At 39.6% G+C, this 24,954-nt stretch overlaps 1 protein-coding gene across 3 annotated transcripts in view; it reads right to left on the reverse strand.

Moving 5' to 3' along the window:
* The window catches only part of ZC3H12C (zinc finger CCCH-type containing 12C), a 44,101-nt gene that overhangs the window by 13,848 nt on the left and 5,299 nt on the right, over positions 1-24,954 (reverse strand). For all 3 annotated transcript variants that reach the window (XM_064717934.1, XM_064717926.1, XM_064717916.1), the window contains exon 2: positions 9,235-10,001. In XM_064717934.1, coding sequence (XP_064574004.1) covers positions 9,235-9,929 — 695 coding nt within the window. In that variant the 5' untranslated portion in view covers positions 9,930-10,001. The remainder of the gene's footprint in view (positions 1-9,234; positions 10,002-24,954) is intronic.

Raw genomic sequence — 24,954 nt, forward strand, 5'->3', positions numbered from 1 at the left:
TTTTAAAACTTTTTCCCCCTCAGTAGGAAAGTAAGTACCTACTTTTTCCACCTTTCTAAAACATAGCACTGCTGAGTCTTTCTTGACATTGTGAGAACTTGAGTAATTGTGCAATAGACAAAGTGCCAAAGAAAAAGTGAGAACACTTTTGCAAAAATGTTCTGATTTCAGAAGCCTGTGAAGGAGGTGGCGTACACTTGCCCCTGAGTCAAGAGAGAATGAGTCATGGCTAACACTTCTTACAAAGCATCACTCTCAGCAAAGGCTGGGTTGAACGTCATAGATCCCAAACAAAACGAGGAAAAAAAAAAGGAAAAAGGAAAATAAGAGCCCACTACCATTAACTGGATTTAATTGAGAAAGTGTCCTACTTCCTCTTGTAATGAAACTGGAGACAGTGCCTGCAAACATAAGCATGTACTCTGATATTGCAATTGTTGCCAGGCATAATGATCCAAGCTTGTAGATTTTAGCTGCCATGGGGCACTCAAAGGATAGTTTAAGCCCATCCTCTGTGCCTTTAGGGCTACACTAGGGACACTGTCAGGAACAACACATCTATGTACCTCAATATCCTATTTAGCTATAGTTATAGGCCTCTGCAGTAACACATCCCCAGTTTTCCATGATCACATCACACAATACTGTATCACATCATAACAATACTGTAATAATAGAATACAGACCAGTATATTTTTCTAGGCATTGTTTTATACTATACAACTATTCTCGTGCTTGTTTGGATGCAAGAGTGGTATCTCTGTGTATTTCAAAACTTACCAGGAGCAGGAAACCAAACCACACACAGATGTGACACACTTAAAGTGCACATGCACACAATACATAGCAAAAATGGCCAATAGTATTTCATCCATGGTATAATTCCATCTTCCCTTGACAACACAAGACTGGGACACTTGGTGCACATTCAATGCCCAGGGGGCAGCCATAAGGCCTCCTTTGCAAAGCCTGAGACAAGAGGTTACTGCTCATGCTATCAGCAGGCTGGGTGCAATCATAAACATATTGTAATCCATTTTAAAACAGTCAGGAAGATTTTGTTCCAGCTATTAAATTCCACTGTAATCACTGTACTGTGATTACTCTAAACAATCTCCATGGTTTCAAGTGGATAAACCCACTTTTCATTCCTGACAATGAAAAAGTGGTGTGTTAGACTACGTTTTAGCAGCGCTATGTTTCTTTCTGCAAATCTGAGAAAAAATTTCAGGAAAAAAATCCTGGACTCTTGGAAAAAAAAGACGTTCTTGCTTATTGCTTTCCATCAGGTTGTAGCTCAGGCCATGCTTTTAAAGGCAAAGGGAGAACCAGGCAGTTCAGCTCCTTAGTTTTCTATTGCATAGTACAGAGTATTAAAATTCTTTCATCCAGAACAGAAGTTTTAAATGCACTTAAACTGTACGAAACAGAAGTGGGGAATGCATTACAATGCATATCAGCTATTCTGCACTGCTGAGCAAGTGAATTTATAACTTGTATAAATCTTTACTGTTTTTTCTGCTCCTTTTCAGACACGTGCCTGAGCTCGGATCTGAGCGGATACAAATTCCAAGGAATTGAAATAATTAGTGAGAAAGTCTGTGAAAGAGATGTGCAATTAAAATCTGTTCTTTTGTTTTGTTGTTAGGCAGATTTGATGCTCTTCATTTTGTGATCTTTGTGCTTCATCAGCTTTATGATACGTCATATGGTGAAAAGACTGAAATCATGCTGCTGCTTCTGACTTTTTTTCCTTCTTCTTAGTTGTGAAAAAGATGAGAAATGTTTGTACTTCTTTGTCAAGAAACTTTCTTTAAAAAAATCTCCTTCCAATCATTGGCAATATGAGAAAGCTCAGACCAGTCAGCTGTAGCCCTGGGTGAGATACTGGTTTATAGTACTTTGGTTCTGTTTGATGACTATGTTTCATCTACCACTCTCAGTTGCAATATAAAGTTTATTCCTTTAGAAGTACCTGTTTCTTTTTCATATCATGTATTAATGATTCCTTTTACCATCATGTTTATATTTGGTCTGTTGATAATTGTAATTTTATTTTTAAATGAAAGAAAATAAAGTAGCATGTCTCCTAGCAAAAAATCAATCAAGCATTTTTTAAGCTAGGAGAATTAGTAAAAAGTGTAAAACTTCTGATGAGAACACTTCACTTTCATTTTCTGTTACCTTCCTAGACCCCAAAATAGATTTCCTACTGACTGTCTTGGAAAGACTTGTGGTATACACACTTAAACGACTATTTGGAATACTTGCAAGACTTCTAGTGTCCTCCAATGCAATATCCAAACCAGCACTCAGATTCTGAAAGCTACAGAAAACATGCCATTGATGACAAGAGGCAAGGTCTACAATAACGTCTGCTGCATACAGGTCGTTATACAACTGAAATCTGGACACATCCACACACCTACCATGTAAAAGCATATTGACTGAAAGCAAGAGCAAACCAAAACACATACCTCCCAATTACAAGTTATTACAGAGTTACCAACCTATTTTCTTCTATCACATCATGGGAGGAAGAGTGTTCAGTCCATAGCACAGACAGAGAGGAATTTCCATCCTGTATCATATTGGTGACTCATAACCCTGCAGCCTGATTTTGTAACTAGCCTCATCCCTTTTTCATTACTTTTTTTTGAGCTCTACTAATTCCCTAATCACATGAATCATTTGTCCCAAACCATTTCTCATTAACCTGAGCCTTCTATCAGTCCTGCATTTGCTCCCTCTATATATGTATATTTTGGTGCTGGCATGAAGCAGATAGAACAGGTGCCAAATGGTTTTTTTTTCCACTAGCCCAAATTACTTCAATTCTTTGAGGTGTTTTAAAGAAAAAAGCCTTGGAAGCTGTCACATATTTCAAGATACCGTTTGCCTGTAGGGCTTCCAAAGCTGGAGCACTCTCCAAGTGTCTCCAGCCAGAACTGCACGTGGGTCTCTGTCAGAGCACGAGCCACACACTCAGCACTTGAGGTCAAAACAGGCAAAGACAAACTACACTCAAAGCTGCCAGTGACAAGCTCCTATCCATGTGATTGTTACTTGCTGGAAAAATATTTTTATCTATTCCTTATAGAGACTTCTCAAAATAAACTAAAAAAATAGATAGATAGTGATACTGAAAGATGAATGTCTGAATCAAGGTATCAAGATACAACTGCATCTACCAAACTCAGCAACACAATCTGAGGAGAAGCTAATGCAGCTATACTGTTAGTTTGTTAAAATAAATGAGCAATTAAATTGTCACGTGAAAACTCCATGTGGCATAGACAAGACAACTGAGCCATCATCCTGCCACAAAGGATGCAGCTGTGGAGAACCTTCTGTGTTAGTAGAATATCAGTGAACCTTTTACTACAGCCAAATAACCTGCCTCAGGGTTAACACCGGGACCGAGGCTCAGTTGTCTGAACAGAGATACCTAACACTGGTTAGACACCCCAGTGACACTTTCTCCAGCTGAATGGCACTGGGGGCTCTGCCCATGACTGTCAGGCCTGGGTGTATGTTTCTGGTGCCACCAAGCACATACAACATCCACACTGGCAGGATGGCTGGGCATGAAAGCTAGAAGAAAATTGTTAAATATCTGTCTTAAAACTGGGACTGTATTTAACTAAAAACCAACTCCCCAAATCAGCATCTTCTTCTTCCCAAACGAAAATGAGTACACTGTTTATCTCATGCTGTGCTTTCCCTTGTGCAATGATGCACAATCAAGGATTACTTAAATACACAGGCCAAGGTTTTCCAGAAAGGGAAGCTGAAATGCATCACCTCCATGGTCTGAGAATCCCAAGGGTAAAGTTTTCAGAGGAATCTAATTGACCAAAACAAGATCAATTGATTTCAATCTGCAAATCCAAACAACACGACCAAAATACTTTGATTTCTTTGCCCATAAACTTCTGAAAGTTGTCTAAAACTAATAATAAAGCAAGTAAAGTAATCAAATAATTTTACATCAGTGTTGTCTTCATGTTGCACTCTCTGTAGGCAAAGCAAACTTATTTTCTGCCAGTAAGTTTTCAGCATAAATTTTTATATATATTTGAAACATTCTATCCACAGTCATAGTCATATCCACAGTCATATCCACAGACAAATAAAGTCTGAAGGCACCCAGGACACCGAGTGAAAACTATCAAGGTCCACGATAGCTCTAGGGGATTATCTAATTTGCTGTTCAGATCTGATTTTAAGTTTATATACACAGAAAAATCAGTCTCATCTATAAGAGCATTCTAACAAAAAACCTTGATGTTTAAGGCCTAAACTGCGGGCATCTTTCCTCTTCTGAAAAAAGATTAACTCAACACCAAGAAAGGTAGAATGACAAAACAAGACCAGACTTGAAGTATCCTATAGGAAGCTAAATAGCAATTCTTCAAGTCACAGCTTGCAAAACCTCCTTTCTGCTATTCAGTTGAAAGAGGATGTTTTCTTTGTTTTTAAAACTTCAGCCAATTTGTATTATTTAGACCATATTGTAGCTTTAAACTTGATATACACAAGATGCATTTGATGACTCATTTACAGTTTAATGCACAAATGACAAGCAGTGTCATATGAAAGTTTAAGGAAAGCTTTCCAAATGTTACCAAAAGGCAGAAAAAATGACTGTTGGGTTTTTCTGAATCTACAGTTTGCTAAAACAGCTTGTCTGTAACAGGAGTAGTCGCCAGACGACTGGCATACATGCGGGCTCTGGCTTGCCAGAGTAAGTTGTTCTGACCCAAGCCTTTTTCTGTGCTGCTCAAAAGAAATTCATGAATCTAATCAGTTCATTAGATGCAAACAGTTCCACAAATATGAACATCCAGTCACATAATCAGACATATCCTTCCTCCTTTGTGTTGGATCGAGTTGTTCTCCCAGTGACAAAAACATCAGGTTATGTTAACATGTCAGATGGAAAAATAATCTTTTCTGATCCTTCCCCCTGCTCTCTGATTTAGGAAGGTGAATCAACTCATTTTGCAGACACCCAGCCACTAGATGAGACACAGAAAGGAAAGCATGCCTGGCACTGGGATAGAGGCAAGGCTAAAAGTAAATCACTCTGTGTCACTCACCGGATGTTTTGGGAAACTGCATCCTTAACTAGTCATGGAATGGAAACACAGGCTAGCACAGTGTTTGAGCCTTCCAGAAGAGGACAGCTATCTCATCCTACTCGAATTATTGGAGATCAGAATCCTTACCTTCTCCATAAAACTTTCCCTCCCCATCAAATACATCCTTTAAATGAAAATTAGTAGCTCTTATCTAGAATAATTCTAATAGTAAATGTTATCAAGTATGTGCATTACAACAATATGGGAGTAAGAATACAGATCACAGTTTAACTATTCCTGTGATAATGTGTGAGAAAGCTTCCAAGAACACCTCTCAAAAGACTATCTACAGTCTTACTTAGGGCACAAGCCAATTTTCCTTTAGCTATTCCAGAGTGAACTCCTTGGCCACAGCTTGGAAGAGTGAAGACAAAACTGTGACAGTTTTTAGCTACACATAACAGGACCCTGGACATTTGCATACAGAAATCTGAAGAAGACTGAACTGCAAGTGAACTCCTGTCTCTCCTGCATGTAAAAGCTGAAATCTTTCCAGTATTTGAAGGTCTTAGTTACTAGTACCTATTTTCTTGGAGGGGAAAGGGCAGATCCTGTGGGCAAACAACTGGTTGCACAACTGGTGTCAGCAGCTGAGACTCATCTTTTACATACATGGGACTGGCTTTCCTAATCAAGGACTGATTTCTAGAAAAAGGTGGGATGCACTGGATCCATCAGCCAGTTGGCAAAGATGCTTTTGTCCTGACCAACACAGCAAGGCATCAGTAATCCAGGAAGTTTCTGGAGTGCTGTTGCGGTAACTTCTTAACAAGGGTGACTGAGTACCTAACAAGTGCACCAGCAGGGCCTCATACTTAGAAACAAGGGAAAAAGAGACTGAGATGGGAAGGTCAGGGGCAGCCTCTGCTGCAGTGACCATGAGAGGCAGATCCTGTGGAGAAAGAGCAAGGTAAAAAGCAGATTACAAAATCAGAATTCTGGAGAGCAGATTTTGGCCTACCGAGGAGAATCCCAGGCAGAAGAGTGCACAGGAGAGAAGGCAGATTTTTCAAGGATGAAAGCTTGCTCATGCTAAACTCAAGACTGGCCCAAAGCAAAGTGCAGAAGTTGGGCAAAAGTAACAGCACAAGACTTTTCCTCAGGTCACTTTTGGGAACAGTGAAATGGGTTGTTGCCAGGCTTCTGGGCCCTGGCTGATGGGTGTTAAGGGGGCTGGCTAATGACATTGTATGGCCTCTCTTGGCAATTTTTGAAAGGTTGAGGTGATTGGGGATATTCCTAACGTCTAGAAAAGGGCAAATATCCCTCCCATTCTAAGGGGATAAAGAAGGGTAATTCAGGGACCTACAAAGCTGGTCAGCCTCACCCTGATCCCTGCAAAGATTGGATGAAGATGACTGGGAACAGTCAGCATGGATTTATGAAGAAATATGCTTGAGCAGCCTCACAGCCTTTTATGGTGAGATGACTTCTTCAGTGGATGAGGAGAGCTGTGGACACACTGTTTATTGTGGCTTTAACAAAGCTTCTGACAGCTTTGTTCTTGTAGCAGCCTTCTCTTACCACAGCCTCACTGCTCCTACTTCAATAGTCTGTCAAAGTTAGAGCAGAGATGGACTGAAATCTGACTGAACTGCTGCACCCAAAGGTGATCAGCAGTAAAAAGTCCAGTTGAAGGTCAATCAGTATCTGTGTACTCCAGGGACTGGCACAGGGGAATGCATTGCTTAACATCTTCATAATGACCTAGATAACAGAATAGAGTCCACCCTCAGCAAGTTTGCAGAGGATGCTCAGCTGGGAGGAGGACACCAGATGGGTGTACTCTCATTCAGAGGGACCCTGGTCAGGGTAGAGCAACAGGCCACGATGTACCTCAGCAAATCCAACAGAGGGAAATCCCTCCAGCTGCAGAGGTCTAACACTTATCATCACTACAGGCTGGGGGCTGATCACCTGGAGAGCAACTCTGAGGTGAAGGACACTGGGGTTCTGGTGAACACCAAGCTGATCATGAGACACCAATGTGCATTTGCAGCTCAGAAGGCCAACAGCCTCCTGGGCTGCATTAGGAAAAGCACTGCCAGCAGGTCGAGGGAGGGGATCCTTCTCTACTCATGTATATGGAGTGCTGGGCTCAGTTCTGGGCTCCCGCATACAAGACAGGCATAGACAACACTGGAGAAAGGCCAGTGAAGCACAGTAAAATTAATCACGGGACTGGAGCACCTTTCATACAAGGAGGAGGGGCTGAGAGATCTAGGACTGTGTAGCCTAGAGAGGAGAAGGCTTGGGAAGATCTTATCCATGTGTCTAAACACCTGATGGGAAAAAATAAAGGGAACAGAAACTGATTTTTCACTGGTGTCCAATGACAGAACAAGAGGCAATGGGCACAAAATAGAACACAAGAAATGTTGCTTTAACATAAAATAAGGAAACTTTCTTACAATAACAGCATTCAAACACTGGCCCAGAGAATACACTGAGTCCCCATCTCCTCAGAGACATTTAAAACCCAATTGGACGTGGCCTTGAAATGACACAGCTCTGTGTATGGATCTGAAAAGGCCCCTTCAAAATAGAATGATTCTGTTATTATATTTGGTAGAAAACAAGTAAAGACTTGATAATTTGATTCTTAGATACAGAACAACCATTCTATGAATAGGTTTAATCTATTTATTAAGGTCCTGCAGCATGCATCACATGCATTTATAGTTGGTTCATTTGACGCAGGTGGTCAAGAAAGTAAATTGAACATACGAAGGCAGATCCTAAATATTTATGCTAATAGCTGAATAAACATTAAGGAAAAATTACAGATCTGGAGCTAATTCTGGAATGTGTTCAGTATAGTTTGTAAGAGAAGTTGAACCTAAGTCCACTCACCAAGTCTGAGCTGCGCTAACTAGCTAACACACAATCATTTTGGATTTATGTGAAGTACAAAAAAAACCCATTTTAGAAGTCACTGGGTAACTTGGTTGAGCGCCACAATCGTGTTTGTTCAACTGGACATGCCTCCTCTACAGCTCAAGTTGAACCAAGAGATAAAGAATGACACTTCCAGCAAAAAGAACTCACAGGAATATACCATATTAAATAAGTAATATCTTTGTCCTATGTGCTAACTCCTCTACTTAAAAAACCAAACCCCATCATATTGGCATAAATAAGTGGTATATTTAAATTTCATTTTAAAAAGCTTCATTTAAAGAGTATTGACTTGATTAAAAGCTAAAAAAAAGTCCCATGGAAATGCCAGGGGTTTTCTTTAGCCCAGCAAAGTCTTGCATATATTTCTAAGGTAATGAAAACCACATCAAGTCATCAAAAAACTGACCTCCTAAATCTTGCTGTTAGTAATCAGAAAATCCTTATGACTTACTGAACCAGTTAGTTAGAATTTATCATTTAATAATTTATATCTCCATAAAAACATAATCTCTCAGCATGTCTCTCTGCCATTTCCTTCCCTCTTTAATCACCGATGAAGCATGAACCTCTCGCCTTCACAGGCAAGTTTCTTGTTATGCACCCAGCTGACTGGGTCAGCATCAGTGAACACTGCAGGTCAATGTGCTAGCTGTGCCATGTAAGTGAAAGTCATCTTTCACACACTAATCTCAACAATTAATGGCAATAAAACCTAACTTCAAAACTGACAACCAAGATCAATCTTATGGGCAGATCAGTTCTCACAGATGAGCCAACTAAGAAGTATCCCTTAAGCTGCTTAATTCTACATCACTATTTTATACTCTTAAGGAATCTTACATTTGCTGTTACTTTCTCTACATAACTCCATACAGAAATTGCCTGTAGCAATGGTGACTACCAAAAATTAAGGACTAGAGTGCTAGTAAGAAGGAGAGATTTGCTATCTGCCTACAAAGGGACAATAGCATGAACCTCTGGTTATTCCAACAGTGAGCAGCACACCACTGAAGTCCTACAGACAGTAGCCTGATTGCAATACCAGCACTCTGTGTGGTTTACAAAGACACTTAAAAGAGACCCTGCATACAGTTTAAGGAAGTCACATCAAACATCAGTGCTTGAACTGAGGGGGAAGAACCTTCTGTTTCCATTTAAATAGAAAAGCAAAACCTTCATGGTCACATACCTCATTGCAACATTGCTGCCATCAATAACTATTGGCCTCAGGTTGTCTCCATCCTCTGTCACATCCTCCTGCAGTGGAGACTCTGACCTCTGAGACTCTATGGAAGACGCTTCATGCATTACACTAGTGTTAGCATTAGTTACAGTCTGATCAGTCTCAGTTTTATTCCCAAGTTTGACAAGTTCTCCCAAAATATCATTTATTAAAGCATCAGTACCAAGTTTATTTAGTACAAGTTGAACCTGCTCTTCGGAGTAACCCAACTTAAGTGCAAACTCCAGTTTGGTTTGATATTCTTTCACCACATCAGGAGGCTTTTTGACTTCCTTAGGTACTATCTGAGCCTCTTCTATCCTAAAGTCTTGCAAGATCTCATTTCTTTTTAGTATATGAGGCTCTAAGCAAGGAGATCGGCACAGCTGTCGATGAGTCTTAGGCAATAAATGTGACTCCGATGCAGAATTATTCAGTCTCTCTGAATCATTATCAGAATTTGTGCTTTCTTCGGAGTCACAGCTGGAGCTTCCAGAAGTCTCTTCAGATGTCTCCTTTTCTCTGTCTTCTTTCCTAGAATTAACCTTATCCATTGTTGGCTTCTCCGCCATCGACCAAGGTACAATTGCATTTATTTGTGTGCCAGTGCTCCCCACATAAAGGTGGCCTAAGTCATGCCCCAGATGATCCTTCAAGCCCATGAAGCTGCTGCATGCACTTGACTCCACTTTGCTGTTTTTCTTGTATTCCTGAATATAAAGTGTTCCGTATTCCTAAAGAGAAAACAAAAATGTTGCAACTGGTTACACGCATTACTTGTTTTCTATTTTCTTGCTGCTTCCTCAAAACCGCATTTATTCTCTTGCAGCTGAGAAATAGAACTTCTTTCTTTTTTTAAACATGGAAGGCTTTTTGTGGAAAAAACTTTCTAAGGAATATCTCTACTAAGAGGATAAATAACTAACCACCTGTCATCTGAATGTATCAAATGTTTTACATATACATTTCTAGAAATGGATTTATGAAAGAATATGAAACCAAAGACTCCAAGTTTACCTACTGTTATGTAGAGACAGGAGTAAAGTAACTATTTAAAAATAATGAGATATTTCTTCTAGCATAAGACTATGTTGTAACAACAAAAACAACAACAAAGTGACTATAAAATACTCTAGAAAAGGTTTTCAAACTAAATACCTTACAGTATGTTGAACAGAAAGAAATTATAATAGTGCAAGATTCTCTGGCTTATTAGTAACAGAAAGCATGATTAAATACAAACTTATTGGCCCTGAAAGACACTATCAAGCTCAACTGAATATACTCAAACTATTTCTGAATTCCCTTATAAAGTAATAATTAAGTCAAGAAAGACTAACTGCTCTCAACAGAGTGTTGTACTACTAACACATACAGCATTTAGGGACGTGGATTGATCTAATGGCCCATAAAGCCAATGGAAGTCTTTGCACTAATTCCAACAGACCATTCATCAAGCCAACAAGGCAACAAAGCCAAAAGCTGGTTTCAGCTCCTGCATTAGATTTTTGCAAGCCTTTAGATAAATCAAAACTATGCATGTATAAATATGAGTCGTTTAGGAAGAATGGAAGAAAGAAGTTGCAATTTTCTGGACTTCATATACTCGCCATATCAGATTTTCTTGAGGAATTTTGCATAGCCATAGTTATACAGAGGTTAGTTACCCATTTTATCACAAACATTACTTCAACAACCTACATTTAAAGGCAGATTGTTACCTCTTTCCCTTACTTTGTTCTTTGAAACAGCAATCTTTGCTAACTGCTTCAATAAAGAAAATGAAACATAAATTATTTCTCATAAATAAAAATGGACCATATGGACCAATTGTACTGCAAGGTTACCATGAAAAAGAAGAATTTAAATTAAGGAAAGACTATGAAACAAAGAGTTCTTTCACACTTCCATCTTGTAAGACAGAATATAAAGCAAGATATAGAGACAAAGGACTTCACTTGAACTTAAAATTTCTGTCAGCAAATACATTAACTCTCCCATCCCCTTACAGGTGAGAATTTAAGACTGGCGTGGTATTTTTAATATACAGTGTACTTTCCTCTTCTTGCAATAAAGATTTGAGAGTGTGCACCAGAGCAATTAATCCAGGTTTAAGATTAGAGAGAATCAAACAAACAGTCCAATCCATGGCTCAGTAAAAGTAAATTCTATAGGCAGGGAGCACCAAGACATCACCATTGTGGTAGAGCATTCTGGGCCACAAAAATCTTACTTTACCTGAACATTTCTAGTTAACATAAAGAGATCATATCTATCATCAGTGCTTTCATCTCCAACATCTCAATCACAGCAAGGTCGATAAGGAAGAAAACAGTTTTATTTAGATCTTATCTTGTTAGAAGGCAGTAGGGCTGTAATTCTCAGGCAGTGTATTAATGAATATTGCCTTCTCTTAATGTAAAGGATTTCTAGCAACCCGGAGATAAAAGACAACAAGAATTTAGGAAATGGACCTTTTCACACGGTGATTTATTAACTAAGATAATACACTTGATAGCACAGAGGTAGTAAGAAATCACAATATTCCAATAAAAAGATACAGTTAAAAAACCAACACTGGGGCTTTCACAGGACTGACACACACACCCCACACACAAAAATTAAAACAAATCGCAAACAAGCAGCCCCTATTGGAAGCCAGGCTGCCTAGCAACCAGCCTCTAGTTGCTAGGATGCGCTCCTTTAACATACCATCATGAATACTAGCACAGCCAAAGAATAATTTGGTATGAACAAAAGCCCATGAAAGAGAGCGGGACTTAAGTGTGTCTGGTTTCCCCTCGGAGAACAATGCAGCTGCCAAACCAATCTGGAAGCCCCGACATCATTGTTCCACCAACCCCACAATCTGCTCTGACTCGAGGAAGTCTAGTTAATGGGCAATACTTTTAAGCTGGACTGAAAAGTTGAGCTGGCTCATGTACCGCTGCTGCAGAATACAGGGAGATAATGGGTCACTGCCTAAATCCGTGTACTGTGAAATGTCATTTTAGTATTGAACTAAAACTGAAGGGAGGGTTTTTTTAGAAGGGGGGGAAGAAGAGTTTGCATATTAACAGCATCAAATACCAAAAGCCTGAAGTGCATAGATTAGAAAGAAGTTTTTTTTTTTTTTTTAGTGTTAGTTAAAATAATACTTAAGTCATTCTCCAATCACTTCTTTCTTGAAGTTTAAGTGCTTTACAGCAACTACAATCATAACACCCTCCAGTGCAATTCAAAGAAGTCACTAGCATATGAATGTATCTGAAGATCAGGCATTATACGAAACATACTTTAGATGATTTGCACATCAACTGCATATGAAAAATGACCGTAGCCTGAGCTTGGTCCATTGTTAGGAATATATACATAATCAGCCTCACATCTATGTGCTTTAATTTTCCTGTCAATCTCCATCATTCTTCAATATATAATTGCTTGTTTTCCAAAGAACTCTACTGTTTTTCAGAAACTATTTAAAGAACAGAATAATAGAAGGAGCTTTAACATCTCCCACAGATAATATATAGTCATTATACTATCGCTTTAAAAGCATAGTTAAAATTGTACTTGTACTGTAAATTCAAAGCTAAATATTTCTTAAATAATTTTGCATAAGCAGTACACTTTTCCTGGCATTTGGCCTAAAATCTGCATGCAAACTGGACTTATTTACAGAAAAATTTTTACAGCGCCTGGAAACTTTGTATATCGTATTTGTTGTCAGTAGCATGTCTTAGAAACATTACACTTGGAGCTCCCATCATGATGTCCTTTATGAGATTCACTGACTAGAACCATGAAAATCAGATGTCACTATTGAATGCTGCTGATTATTTTGTCTTGGTTTGGTTAGTGAAGAGCAACACGCCAGGCAGTCAATTTGAATGAATTTGTATTCCAAATAAACACTAGTGTACCTATATAAAGGACAACGGAGCTCATGAAAACCAGAAAAGATCACATTTATCTAAGGAGCAACAGCAGCTAAGAATTCTTTATTCACAAGGAGCTTTTATTACACACATATGGTTTTAAAGTATGCTGACTGATACAACTCAAAATAGCTAAGAAAAGCATCTATGAATTGATTTAAATGAAAGATAAACAAACAAAAATCATCCCAAAAATAACAGTCATGAATGTCTTTCCTTTTTTGTTATGCTCACCACAGCTCAGTAAAACAATTTGTATTTATGAAACAGTTAATCAAACAGGTAACTCCCAATTTAGACATACCTATGATAACATAAGTTTTAACTGTAGCCCATTTGAAATGACAGTATCTGACACTGTGTTCACTGTTAAAGGCTTAAAGTACTGCACATACATTTATCAGGTATAAATATAGCAATCCACATGAGCACTTCATTGTAGAAGTATAATATTTTATCATTTCTTAGAAGTTGTCACTATTTTCCACTAACCATTAGCAACAATCAGCCCATCAGTTCATCTCCACACAAAACAGAAATATTTCTCAAAGGGACGTGGACTAGTAGATCACCTAATCTTTTACTGTGTATTCAGAATACTTTCCACTTACAGTTGAGCATAAAAAGTCATTTTATGCAAATTTAGTTCACAGAGGAAAATAACAGAGTAAAGTAGTGTCATGTGGCACAGTATAACAGAAAATGTGTATTTGCAAAAGACCATCAACAAGTTTCTGAAGATACAGTCTACAAGGAAAGAGTTCAATATGTTTTCACACAGGTGGACTTTTTCTAAGTCTCCTGAACACAAAATGTAAAATATTGAAATCATTTTGTTGAAACACTGCTTGTCACAAACAGAAGTGCAGAGTTGATCAGAAAAGAGAAAAAAAGAACGTATCTGTTATCCAAATGATAAAGATACTGCAACAATGCAAATAAAATAATGAATATGTAATAAATACCTACTGCTGTAGTTTCTATGTATTTAATTACCATTGTATTTGAGCGAGTGCTGTTGTCTGCATCATTCTATCCAACAAAGGAGGGATGTCCCATTGAACAGATTGGTTAATGCTCTGGGGCAACAGATGTCTACTGGAACTGCAGGAGACCAGCAACTGGTGGCCTGCCCATCTTCTGAAAACTTTCAATAGACTCATGCATATGTTCACACAATAGGGCATGTGGTAGAAATGCAAACCTCTTTTTAACCCTTTTATATGCTCTCTTTCCCTCTCAACTGATATATGAAGGTCTTTGTTTTGGACTTTTTTTTTTTACAGGATCCTTGGAACATAAGCTCATGTGTGAGCACACAGTGTTTGTTCTTCAGCCTAACATCTGAACTCAAAATATAAAACAAAACAGATTAGAAACTTTATAAAAACAGCCGGACTAGATCTGACATACTGATAACTGGTTTTAAAAACTTAAAACCTTTGACTGTATCTGAGAGCACTCTCATGCTCAATCTTACATGTCAGTCTCTTCAGATAGCCTATAATGGAGCTCTTCCTACTTCCACAAACATGGCAAATTTCACCCACAGTGTGGTATAATGAAAAAGGTGCCTAATTCTGGTTTTCTTTCTAAGAGCTTTTTCTACTACTCACAATTTAAATAACAGCTTATTTGCAAAAAAGGGTAAATGCCTTTAACTTAGAAGTTGAAACCTCTCCTTCTCCCCCAATGGACTAGAGAATTCATTCTGTTGATGGCTACTCCTACCATTTTCAAATTCTGGGAAATGCACCATTACTGATGCTTTCAAAAGTTCCTTAACAGAATGCAGTGTTACAATGCTCTTTAATATACCTAATCTTAGTGCATAACTGTTTGTCTATCCCTCTTTTTCCAAGAGACACCCAAAGTGTGCAAATCTCAGCCGACATGCAGGCTAGCTTGTTGTCCAAAAGCAAATTGATAAGGCTGCAATGCCAGAAGGGTGAACCGTCCCGCTTGTGCAGAGAGAAGCCCCCATACTCACGTTGGCTGGAAAACACACAGACATTGGTTTCTCTTAGCTGCTCCAGAAGCAACTCCTTAACACGATTTCAGCTGCAGACTTCAGGCAAGCAAACAGAACAATGAATGGACGAACAGATGGACCCGCGATGTCTTTGCTTAACCTACTACTGAGCGGCCGCGGAGCCAATCACGGCCGGCAGAGCTCACAATTAGTTGGCTGGGCAGATGCAAGGCAACCTCCCCATCCTGCATCAGGTTCCGAGGTTTCTAAGATAAGCAAGTTGATGTCATTCTCAGGGTCTGCCCCGGGCAGCATGTGTATTAACGAGGGGTGTGCAGCAACAATAGGCCATACAAAAGAGACTAGCAGGCAGCTGCTGTATGAGAGCCAGAGTCATTAGGGAGCAGGCTGCCAACAAGAAACACCTGGCTTGGGCAGACTTCAGCTTCTCCTCATTGTTTCTAATTCATGAAACAAAGAAAAGAATTATTTTTTAAGTAGTAAAAATTGTGAGTTTCTATTAAAATATATCAGTCTGAAGGAATATAACCCCTTTTATTATGGAAACAAAATGTTCTTTGTCAGGAAAAATATTAAAGAAAAATAAATCTATCAGGAGCTATTGTAGTCCCCTTTTCTTGTTAGCAAAATTAATCATAGTGGTATAAAGCACAAGGAGGTACGAAAGGAGCCCACACTAAACACTGAAATGCATTCAGAAACTGCTTTCTGAATTTTCTGACCCTTTTCTACATTAGTCAATAATTGCAACAAACTTGCATTTGCACACAACTGTAAGAGTACTTGTGGGTAATTTCAATGGAGTGGGTGAAAGCCTTTAAACTAAAACCACATAATATTAATATATGGAATAATGGATATTTTTAAGCAGTTGAAACATTAGAGCACTTGACAGAAAGGAACTACAAACCACTCTTTTGTTCTGGACTCCCTTACATTTGTTTGCAACACAACTTCTTTCCTCTTTTATTTTTTCACAGATCTGTTCTAGATGCCAAGATCTTTCCATCTCTTCTCGATGACAGAATATTTCAAGAGAAGTCTGGAGCTAGGCTATAGCCAACTCTTTATTGTTTTTATTTTCAACTGAAGCAATCCACAGAAGCAACACAAACTCCAGTCCACATCTCCCTCACTGCCCAACATTTCCATTGCCCAGCACAAACATTTAGCAACATAATTGTAGCAAGGTTTGATGCTTGATAAAAAAAGGTAGTGCACTGTGGACTTTCAAATAAGAATTTGCCACTGCTGATAACTTCAGCTGAAGACAGGTCAACACACAGAAGGAAGAGATTCTGCATTTGCAAATGTTCATCTAAATGATTACTAGAAAAGCGTATTTACTGAACTTCAGCATCATTACATGACTAAAAGCAACAATGAGAACCACAGAGGCAGCTGTCCTCCTCTGCTTATGAGGACAGGCAAACTGCTGGGAAATATCTACTGTGATTTAACAGAAGGGAAGAATGAGACTAGGTTTGTTAGAACTGTTTCAAGTAACTTTCCAAGCTCTATGTGAAATTAAAACAATTCAACACAGTAAATGAAATTACATAGTGTCATGCTATTACACTGATGCACTTATCAGGTGCCCAGATATTAAACTTCAAAGAAGAAACCCCAACTATAGTTTCTCCACACTGTCCATTAAACACTCCTAAAAACAACTACTAACACCACAATTTTGGAGCTTTTAAGTCGGAGACAGGAGGAGACTCCACACTAATTTCTGCCACTGTGAACACAAAGACTGAGAGAAAGCTACCCACGAGCACAGTGGGACGCCTGATCCCCAGCACTGGATTAAGCCTCTTTGCAAACAGCGAATAAAAGCAGTGATCTGAAAAAGCTAATCAGTCCCTGCTGTGGTATTTAGATTACCTCAGTTGACGGTATTGGATAATGTTAAGCATATTAAAACTTCTGTAGGCAAAATTTGAAGCCAGTCCAGTTCACCTATGTCCAAGAACTGCACTTAAATGCAAACAGGATCACTTGGCTAGTCATTTGTTATCTCCCTGATCAGAGCCAGGCATTTCTTCTGCAATACAGAGATGCATGCTTTGCAGAGACACATATGATACCCTTTATATACATCTATAACAGAGAACTTTCTGGCATAGAAGTGCTGTACTTGTGGCTCTACAACCACAACTACTGCAAGTGTATTACCCAGCTTAGAAAACTGCCTTAAAAACAATGCTGTAAGACATTCACTTGCACAGACCTGCCCCTCTACGTCTTTTACAGTAGCAATAAGAATACCCCCCTGTTTCATGTGCCCCCAAAATCTCCACACACCAAGTGCATGTCTTCAAGGAATCAGGGATAAACTTTAGTAGCAGATTAAAGTTCACACAAACACCATTCTGCAGCACTATGACCAAAATGAGAATGGATGCAATCTGAAGACTTACATTATATTGTTAAATTTACAAAAGATATTCTAGTAAGCTAGAGTTGGGTGAATTAGGAAGACTTTTTCTAATTCTATTGTGTGCACATCATCAGTTACTTAAACCAGATGCCTCTTCTGGAAGCATCTTCTCAGCTCTTCCCTAAAAGAAGTTGGGTTGTTGAAGGTTTACAAGGTGTCAGATCATCCTATTAAATCATGCTTGTGATGACAGAAAAGCATTCATACTAAAGCTTATCAAGTACATGAGGCTTCCTTGTGGGAATGATGAGCTCACCTGCGGCTGTGCCATCACATCTGTGAAAGGCAGATGTGCCTAACAGCATCACCAGAAAGTACAAAGCAAGCACAAGGCACACAGCACAAAGGGACAAAGCAAGTTCCACTTTTTGTGCTAAAACCTCCAAATCCAATAATGAGTTCAACAGCTTCCTATTATGATACTCAAAATACAAAGAGGTAGTAAATTAAATCCAGACACAGCAAATGTAACAGCTCCTTCAAATTTCTGGTCTTGCAAGATGAGTAAGCTATAAAAACCTGTATTTGCGGCTGCTAGGTATGGGACGTTTTGTACAGTGCTCATCAGGTCCTTAGTACCACTTGATTAAACAGCAGGCCAGCACAAAATCCTGAATTGCTTGGAGGTGATGGGCTTGGAGTCTCTGTGGTGGAAGGAGATTTCAGAATGGCACAGCAGAAGGGGATGGGATGCTACAGAGAGACACAGACCAGGCTGTCTCTTGGTTTGGGTGAGGGGTGGGAAGGAGAGCATCCCCTTTATCCTCCCCCCCACTGCCCAGTGTGGTGTGAAAAGTACACATGGAAGGGCCAGAGAGACCAAAGGAGGGAGAGCTGGAGCAGCTGGGAAATTTAGATAGCAGAGGCTGAATATATTAGGGAAGCAATACTATAAAGCAGAAAAAACCCTCTAAAAACCCTCCAAAAAAGCTGCTAGCTCCAGCCAAAACTTGTTGTTTCAAACATTCAAAGCAAAGCCTTATTTAAAGAGAAATTATTTTATGTAAGCATACAAAATGGTCATTCTGTCATTCTGTAACTCCAGTGGTATTATTGCAGTAATTAGAAAGACAATTTGTCCCATTAACATGTTTAATTATCTTTTATTTTACAACTTTGTGCTAAGCCTCCTGTAATAAATTATGTTCTTTGCAAGAACACACTGCAGAAGTTAAATCAATCATGTACCACTGCATTTATGAAGTAGAAATTAAGGTTATAGGCTACAGACAAAACTCAGCCCAAAAAAAGGTGAAAAACTTATTTTTAATGTTGGACTTGGGAGCTGCAAGGGAGATGCTTATTTTTAAAATTACAAGGTGGCAATGTAAAAAAAAAATTCCTTTCAAGTTATATGAAGAGATAGACTATCTTAAATAGAACACTTGGAAGAAGATCGCCTAGTTTTGAGGAGTGGTAAGTGGTGCTCTAAACTGGATCTACTCACAGTCAAAACCAGACAAAAAAGCACCACTCTACAGCCATACAAAGGACTGAATTAAATGACCCGTGAAGAACGCCTAGAATTCAAAAAAAGAACTGATATTATGATAAAGATGAGTAATGTTTTGCCTAGAGAATGACTAACCTTTCAAAATCACCATATTTTAAAATAAGCTTCGATCGTATTTTCAAATGCAGTGCAATTGCTCTGCAGAAAAATATGCACTTTCAAATGCATTAACACAAAGTGTTGAAGAGTTCTTTAACTCTTTGAAAAAAGACTCATTTCTCTTTAGTTATCCTGAAAATTAAAAAAGCAGAGATGCATTTTCCAGCAGGGCATCATCTTAAAGAAGGCCAGAATGTCTACAGTTTCTGGTATAATCCCATTAGGTCACTGGTATATTGGCTGCATGCAAGACCTGAGCAAACCACTGCAACATTTATCAGGATGTCCTCTGAGGTGTTGAAGAGAAGTACAAAACCCCAAGTGTTATCATACATAGCAATTACTTTTTTTGCTAACCACGGGTGAAACAGATCCAGTCTTCATTTTTCTGTTGGCAGACAAAGGCAGTGACCATGAGTTGTTCATCACAACATGACAAAGCACCAGCCTGCAGCTGCACAGTGTGCCTACATAAGGAGCCCAAGAGGCTTGAGCCACACCAGCCAGCTACACAGAAAGCATAAAGCAGCATTCTGTGACGCCAAAAAGCACTGGCATCACCCTCACTACCACACTGAGATGTAGCACCTGAAATGAAATACATTTTCTGAAGCATATTTTTATTTTAAAATTAAATAGTTTTGATGATGTGACAAAAACCCCCTCCACTGTTTACCTAGGAGGATGATGATTTCCTCAGTACTGTTACTTACAGATATTCACTGTAGGCATGGATTCCTAAGATGCGCTCCTTTCACAGCGTCACAGAATCCCTGAAGTTGGAAGAGACCTCTATAGGACATCAGGTCCAACTCCCCTGCTCCAGCAGGGCTACCAAGAGCCAGGTGCTGTCCCCAGACAGCATCTGAACACCTCCAAGAATGGACACTCCACAACCTCCCTGGGCAGCTGCCAGTGCTTGGTCATCCTCACAGAAAAAGTGCATTTCCTAATGTTCAGAAGGAATAGTCTGTGCCCACTGCTTCTGGTCCTGTCCATGGGCACCAGTGAAAAGAGGCTGGCTCTGTTTGCTTTGCACACATCCTTCAGGTATTTACATGCATTGATAAGAAACCCACAAGTCTCTTCTCCAGGCAGAACAGTCCCAGCTCTCTCAGCCTTCCCTCTTAGAGGAGATGCTCTCCTCCCTTCATCTTTCTGGCCCTTCATTAGACTTGCTCCATAACTCCTCGTCTCTCTTCTGCTGGAGGGCTCAGATTTATCTCACCAGTGCCAAGCAGAGGGGAAGGATCACCTCCCCTGGCCTGCTACACAACCCCTGCTCATACAACCAGGCTGCCTCCTGCACAATGACATACAGCAGGCTCAAGGATTTCCCATCTTTAAGTGGATGCTCCAATCCAAACGTGGTTAAACTCCAGCACAAACATACAAGCCACTGTAACCACACCTGCACAAGCACACCAGAGCATGCACACAGAGGGACAATCCCAGAAGTCTTGTTTCCAAGGACAGTAAGTCACATGGCCAGAAATTCTTGGGGGGTTTTTTGGGAATAGACACAAAGCTCTGCTGGAAAGTATTCAGGGGTTTGCAAGCCAGAAAGCACTGAAACCCCTTTCTACACACTAAGGTGGCTGTTGGACAACTGCTCTCATCAACACCATCTCATAAAGTGTGAAATGCACTGTCTATTTCTGCAACAAATGGGGGAACAGCGCTCACTTAAAGATTGCAACTGCTTTTTTATTTTTTAGTTTTATTATTTATGAATTGAAGGAGACACAAAGCTACAAAGTATTCAAGGGAAAAAAAGTTTCCACCAGTACATACATGTCAGATTTGATCTCCTCCCACCTCCAGAAAGAGTCACGTTGTCTGGATGCTTTCTGAGCAGGAAAATTTGAACTGTCTAATTAACTTTCCCTGTGACAATACTGGGTGGCCAGACAATGCCTACAACTGTACAAAGTGTATACCATCATGCTTAGCAAAGTACTTTTATTCAAATTTGTTCTGTCAGAAGAAAATCCTCTTACAAAACTAACATGGTTATGTGAAAAAAAGTATTCTCTTCATTTAAATACACTTAGCTAGTCAACTTAATATCTTTTATCTCTGCCACAGACTATTGTTAAGAATTTGAAAGGTTTGTCAGAGGAAAAAGAGGCTTCTCAAACTGTCTAGAGACATGGCCAGGTTGTGTTTCAGGCCATGTTGCTGGCAATGGAGCCCCATAATCTCCAGGGTTCCTGGACACAGTTCAAGGTGTTGGTTGGACTCTGTGTCGCCCTAAATGGCTTCACAGTGTTATGCTTATTTGAGACACAATTCCTATGCCTGTACCACACGGCTGCAGTTGTCTTTTTGGCCTGGAGCCTTCTGCAAGAGAGCTGCCAGCAGCGGATTTTCTGCACGACTTTCAGCCTTGCCATTTAGTCTCTACTGGGATGAAAGAGTCAGAGAACATGTTAAGGTTCAATGTTTTACCCAGATTTAGTAAGCTAAGAATCAGAGAAGACGGAGATGATCATGTGGTTTGTAAAGACACACTTGGCACATAGCTGTTTCTTACCTTCTGAGGAAGCTTTTAACAGACCTCACAAGTGGCAACAATAGCCACATCTTACAAAAAGTGGGTTACTGTAGCTGCAAATCAAAGTTCCAAATGAACTTGGATTCTTGGAATGAAAGAAAAGAGCTGCACAGAGGTCTATCTTATTACCTGTTATTTAAGTATAGCTTTTCTTCAGATTTACTGTATTCCTGAACTCAGGAAAGACCATCAGAAAGTCTCCACACTGAGCTACATACAGGCTTTGAAATCCTAGTATCTTACACGTTAATAAAACAGCTTGCTCATGTTTAATAACCTAATACATCAGAAAGAGACAAACTGTGTCTGTGACTTCATATAATTTTTCCAGCTATTTGTAGTCTCAGAGTCATCCTGGGCTCAGAAGTTTGCAGCTTTTAAAGTAGTAATTAATACTGCTGACCAAATTTTCTTGTATTTGGTTGAAAAGCCAGCTAGATTTTAGACCTGTGAATTCATGCACACATTTATTTAATTAGGCTAACATTTTGAGCCCTTCTGAGCCCCCAGTGCTCATACTTTGTTTTTCCAAGTCCTTGTCATGAAGTTAGAACTGATAAAGACATGCAAATGGGAATACTTTATTCAGAACTGGTGATGCTTTAACATTTAGTATTAAATAATTTAGTTTGGAAGGAACCTCTGGAGGTCAACTAGTCCAACAAACCCCCACTTAATACAGGATCAGCTGCAGTAGGTTGCTCTGTGTCTTTTCCTTTTGAGCATTTTCAAGGCTGGAGACTCCACAACTTCCCCAAACACCTGCCCCAGCGTGTAAGTATTCTCATGGCGACATTTTTCTTCCTCTTCAGCCAGAATTTCTCACTATACCTTGCCAACTGCGGCCTCTTGTCCTTTTGTTGCATGCCTCCACACAGAGTACTCTGTCTTCTCCAAACAAGTTACAGAGCTGGAGATGGCAACAAGATGCCCTTTTGTCTTTTCTTAAGGCTGAACAAACTCAGCTCTCTCAGTGTCTCTCCTTGTTACACAATGTACTCCAGCCCCCAGTCGACCTGGTTGCCCCCCACTAGACTGGTCCCTGTAAGGCAATGTTTTCTCTTGCCCTTTAGAGATCAAAACTGGGCTCAATGCTCCAAATACAACCTCACCAGTGCCAAAAAGGTTAATGATCACTACACTTAGCCCAATGGTGATCCTCTTGCTAATATGCCCTATTTAGCCTTATTATCTATTTCTGCAACATCATCTTACACTCATCAAGGGACGAGGCTTTACAGTCCACAAAAGGATCTCATGTCAGCAGATGTACTAAACCCTATTTACAATGCCCACTGGAGGTGTCTGTTTTCAGTCTGCCCACTACAAACATCTTCTCATCAGAGATCTCACAGGCACAATGATAAGTGCATTCAAGCTGCAGATGAACAATTCAAACTGCTCACAGAAGTAGCAATAAAGATCAACTTTAACATGATAATGCTTATTTCACACTAATGAGTTTGCTTATCTGAGGTGTCTCTTGCAACATATGTATTTATCAGAACCAAACTGATTTGTAAAATACTAATGTCCAAAATTTATCAAGGCATTACATGTGAATTATAGTCCTACCACAGCCTTCTAAAACTTGGAGCGGCCAGTTTTATGAACAAATCAGATGGCAGACTACCACCAAATACTGTACAAAACCTTAGGGAGAGACCATGCACTCTACCAACACCATTAAAACTTATCAAAGAACAATTATTCTCACTCCTGAAAAAAACTGGCTGCATAATTTCACAATGCAAACACACACAAAATCTCAGTGAGATCTGTAGTTTAGCTTCTCCTAAATGATGAGGCAAGGATGATTTACCAAGTTTCACTTATACTACACAAAACTCATGACTTTGAATGAGTCCTGGCAGTAAGGTCAAGCTCCAGGAAGTGAGCACTACTTAAGAGCCACACAGACTCTTGCTAGAACCAGATGAGAATCCCATCAATGCATGCATGATACCAGGTGTTATTTTCTTCCACATAACAGCTACAGTAAAAAACTATGAAAAGAGAAGTGAACAAGTGGCTGGGGAAACAGTAGCTGAAGCAGAAGACTCTGATTTTAATCTTTCACCAGAAAGCATGGGCTGTACATGCTCAACAACTTCAAGAAACCCAGACTGTAATCCCAACAGTGGCAGTTCCAGTAACTCTAATGAGACCAACTCCCAGCTCGGCAAGGATGGCAAAAGCCTAGCTGGCAACGCAGCAAGAATGGCAGTACAAACCCCAGAAGCAGCTGCTACAGAGACTTGTGAACCCAGCTGCACAGCCCTGGGCACTTGCACATCACAGTCCTTCCCTAGCCAGAACAAACCATTTCCAGAGGTGTATCTGGCATTACAAATAGCATGTATTAGAATTATTGCTGAAGCAAAAATTATCTGAGGTTTCCAAAGCAGTTGAATGTTTTAAGGTGGAAAAGCCTTAGGGGATGTTGCTGCAAGCTATGAGGCTCTAAGGCTCTCCACTAAGATAAAGTTGAGATCTCCATGCGAATGTTTATGGCACTTCTTATAACAGAACTGTCCCTCATCAATAATGAAGCCATGTATCGAATCTCATCAATTCAAATATTAGCTTTACAGATAACAAAGGATTGAAGAGACCTGTTGAGACTCAAGGCACCAACTATAATGGTAACTATGAGAGCAGAGAGATGAAGAATGAGATACCAGCTACTTACGTTAACAGTTTAAAGAACAAAAGTAGACTTGGAAAGTAGCTTCTGCCAAAAGACAGGCAATCTGTCCCTTTTCCAGACAATCTCTGCCAAACCACCAAATTTAATTAATCCTAAGATAAAAGGTCTAAGTCATAGCAACACTGAAATTTTCAGTTCATCACAAAACTTCAAAGTTTCATGGGACTGATTCATTGATTTCACAACTTAGCACGTTACTTTTTACAGCTCATAGGAGAGCATGGCTCACACAAATGGTCATTTAGGAATTATCATGTGAGTTTCTGTCAAGCAGTAAAGGGCTCAAGGATTTTACTCTTTAAGATGCTCCCTAGACTCTGAACTTTACCTACACACAGCAAGGAAAATGCTTTTCAGGTATTTGCAATAACCTGTGTCACATTTACTGAACACCTCCAGCTTCTCTGATTCTCCAATCTCTGGCACTCCTCAGC

This window comes from Zonotrichia leucophrys, chromosome 1 (genome assembly GCF_028769735.1).
Source record: "Zonotrichia leucophrys gambelii isolate GWCS_2022_RI chromosome 1, RI_Zleu_2.0, whole genome shotgun sequence".
In the NCBI taxonomy this organism is placed as follows: Eukaryota; Metazoa; Chordata; class Aves; order Passeriformes; family Passerellidae; genus Zonotrichia; species Zonotrichia leucophrys.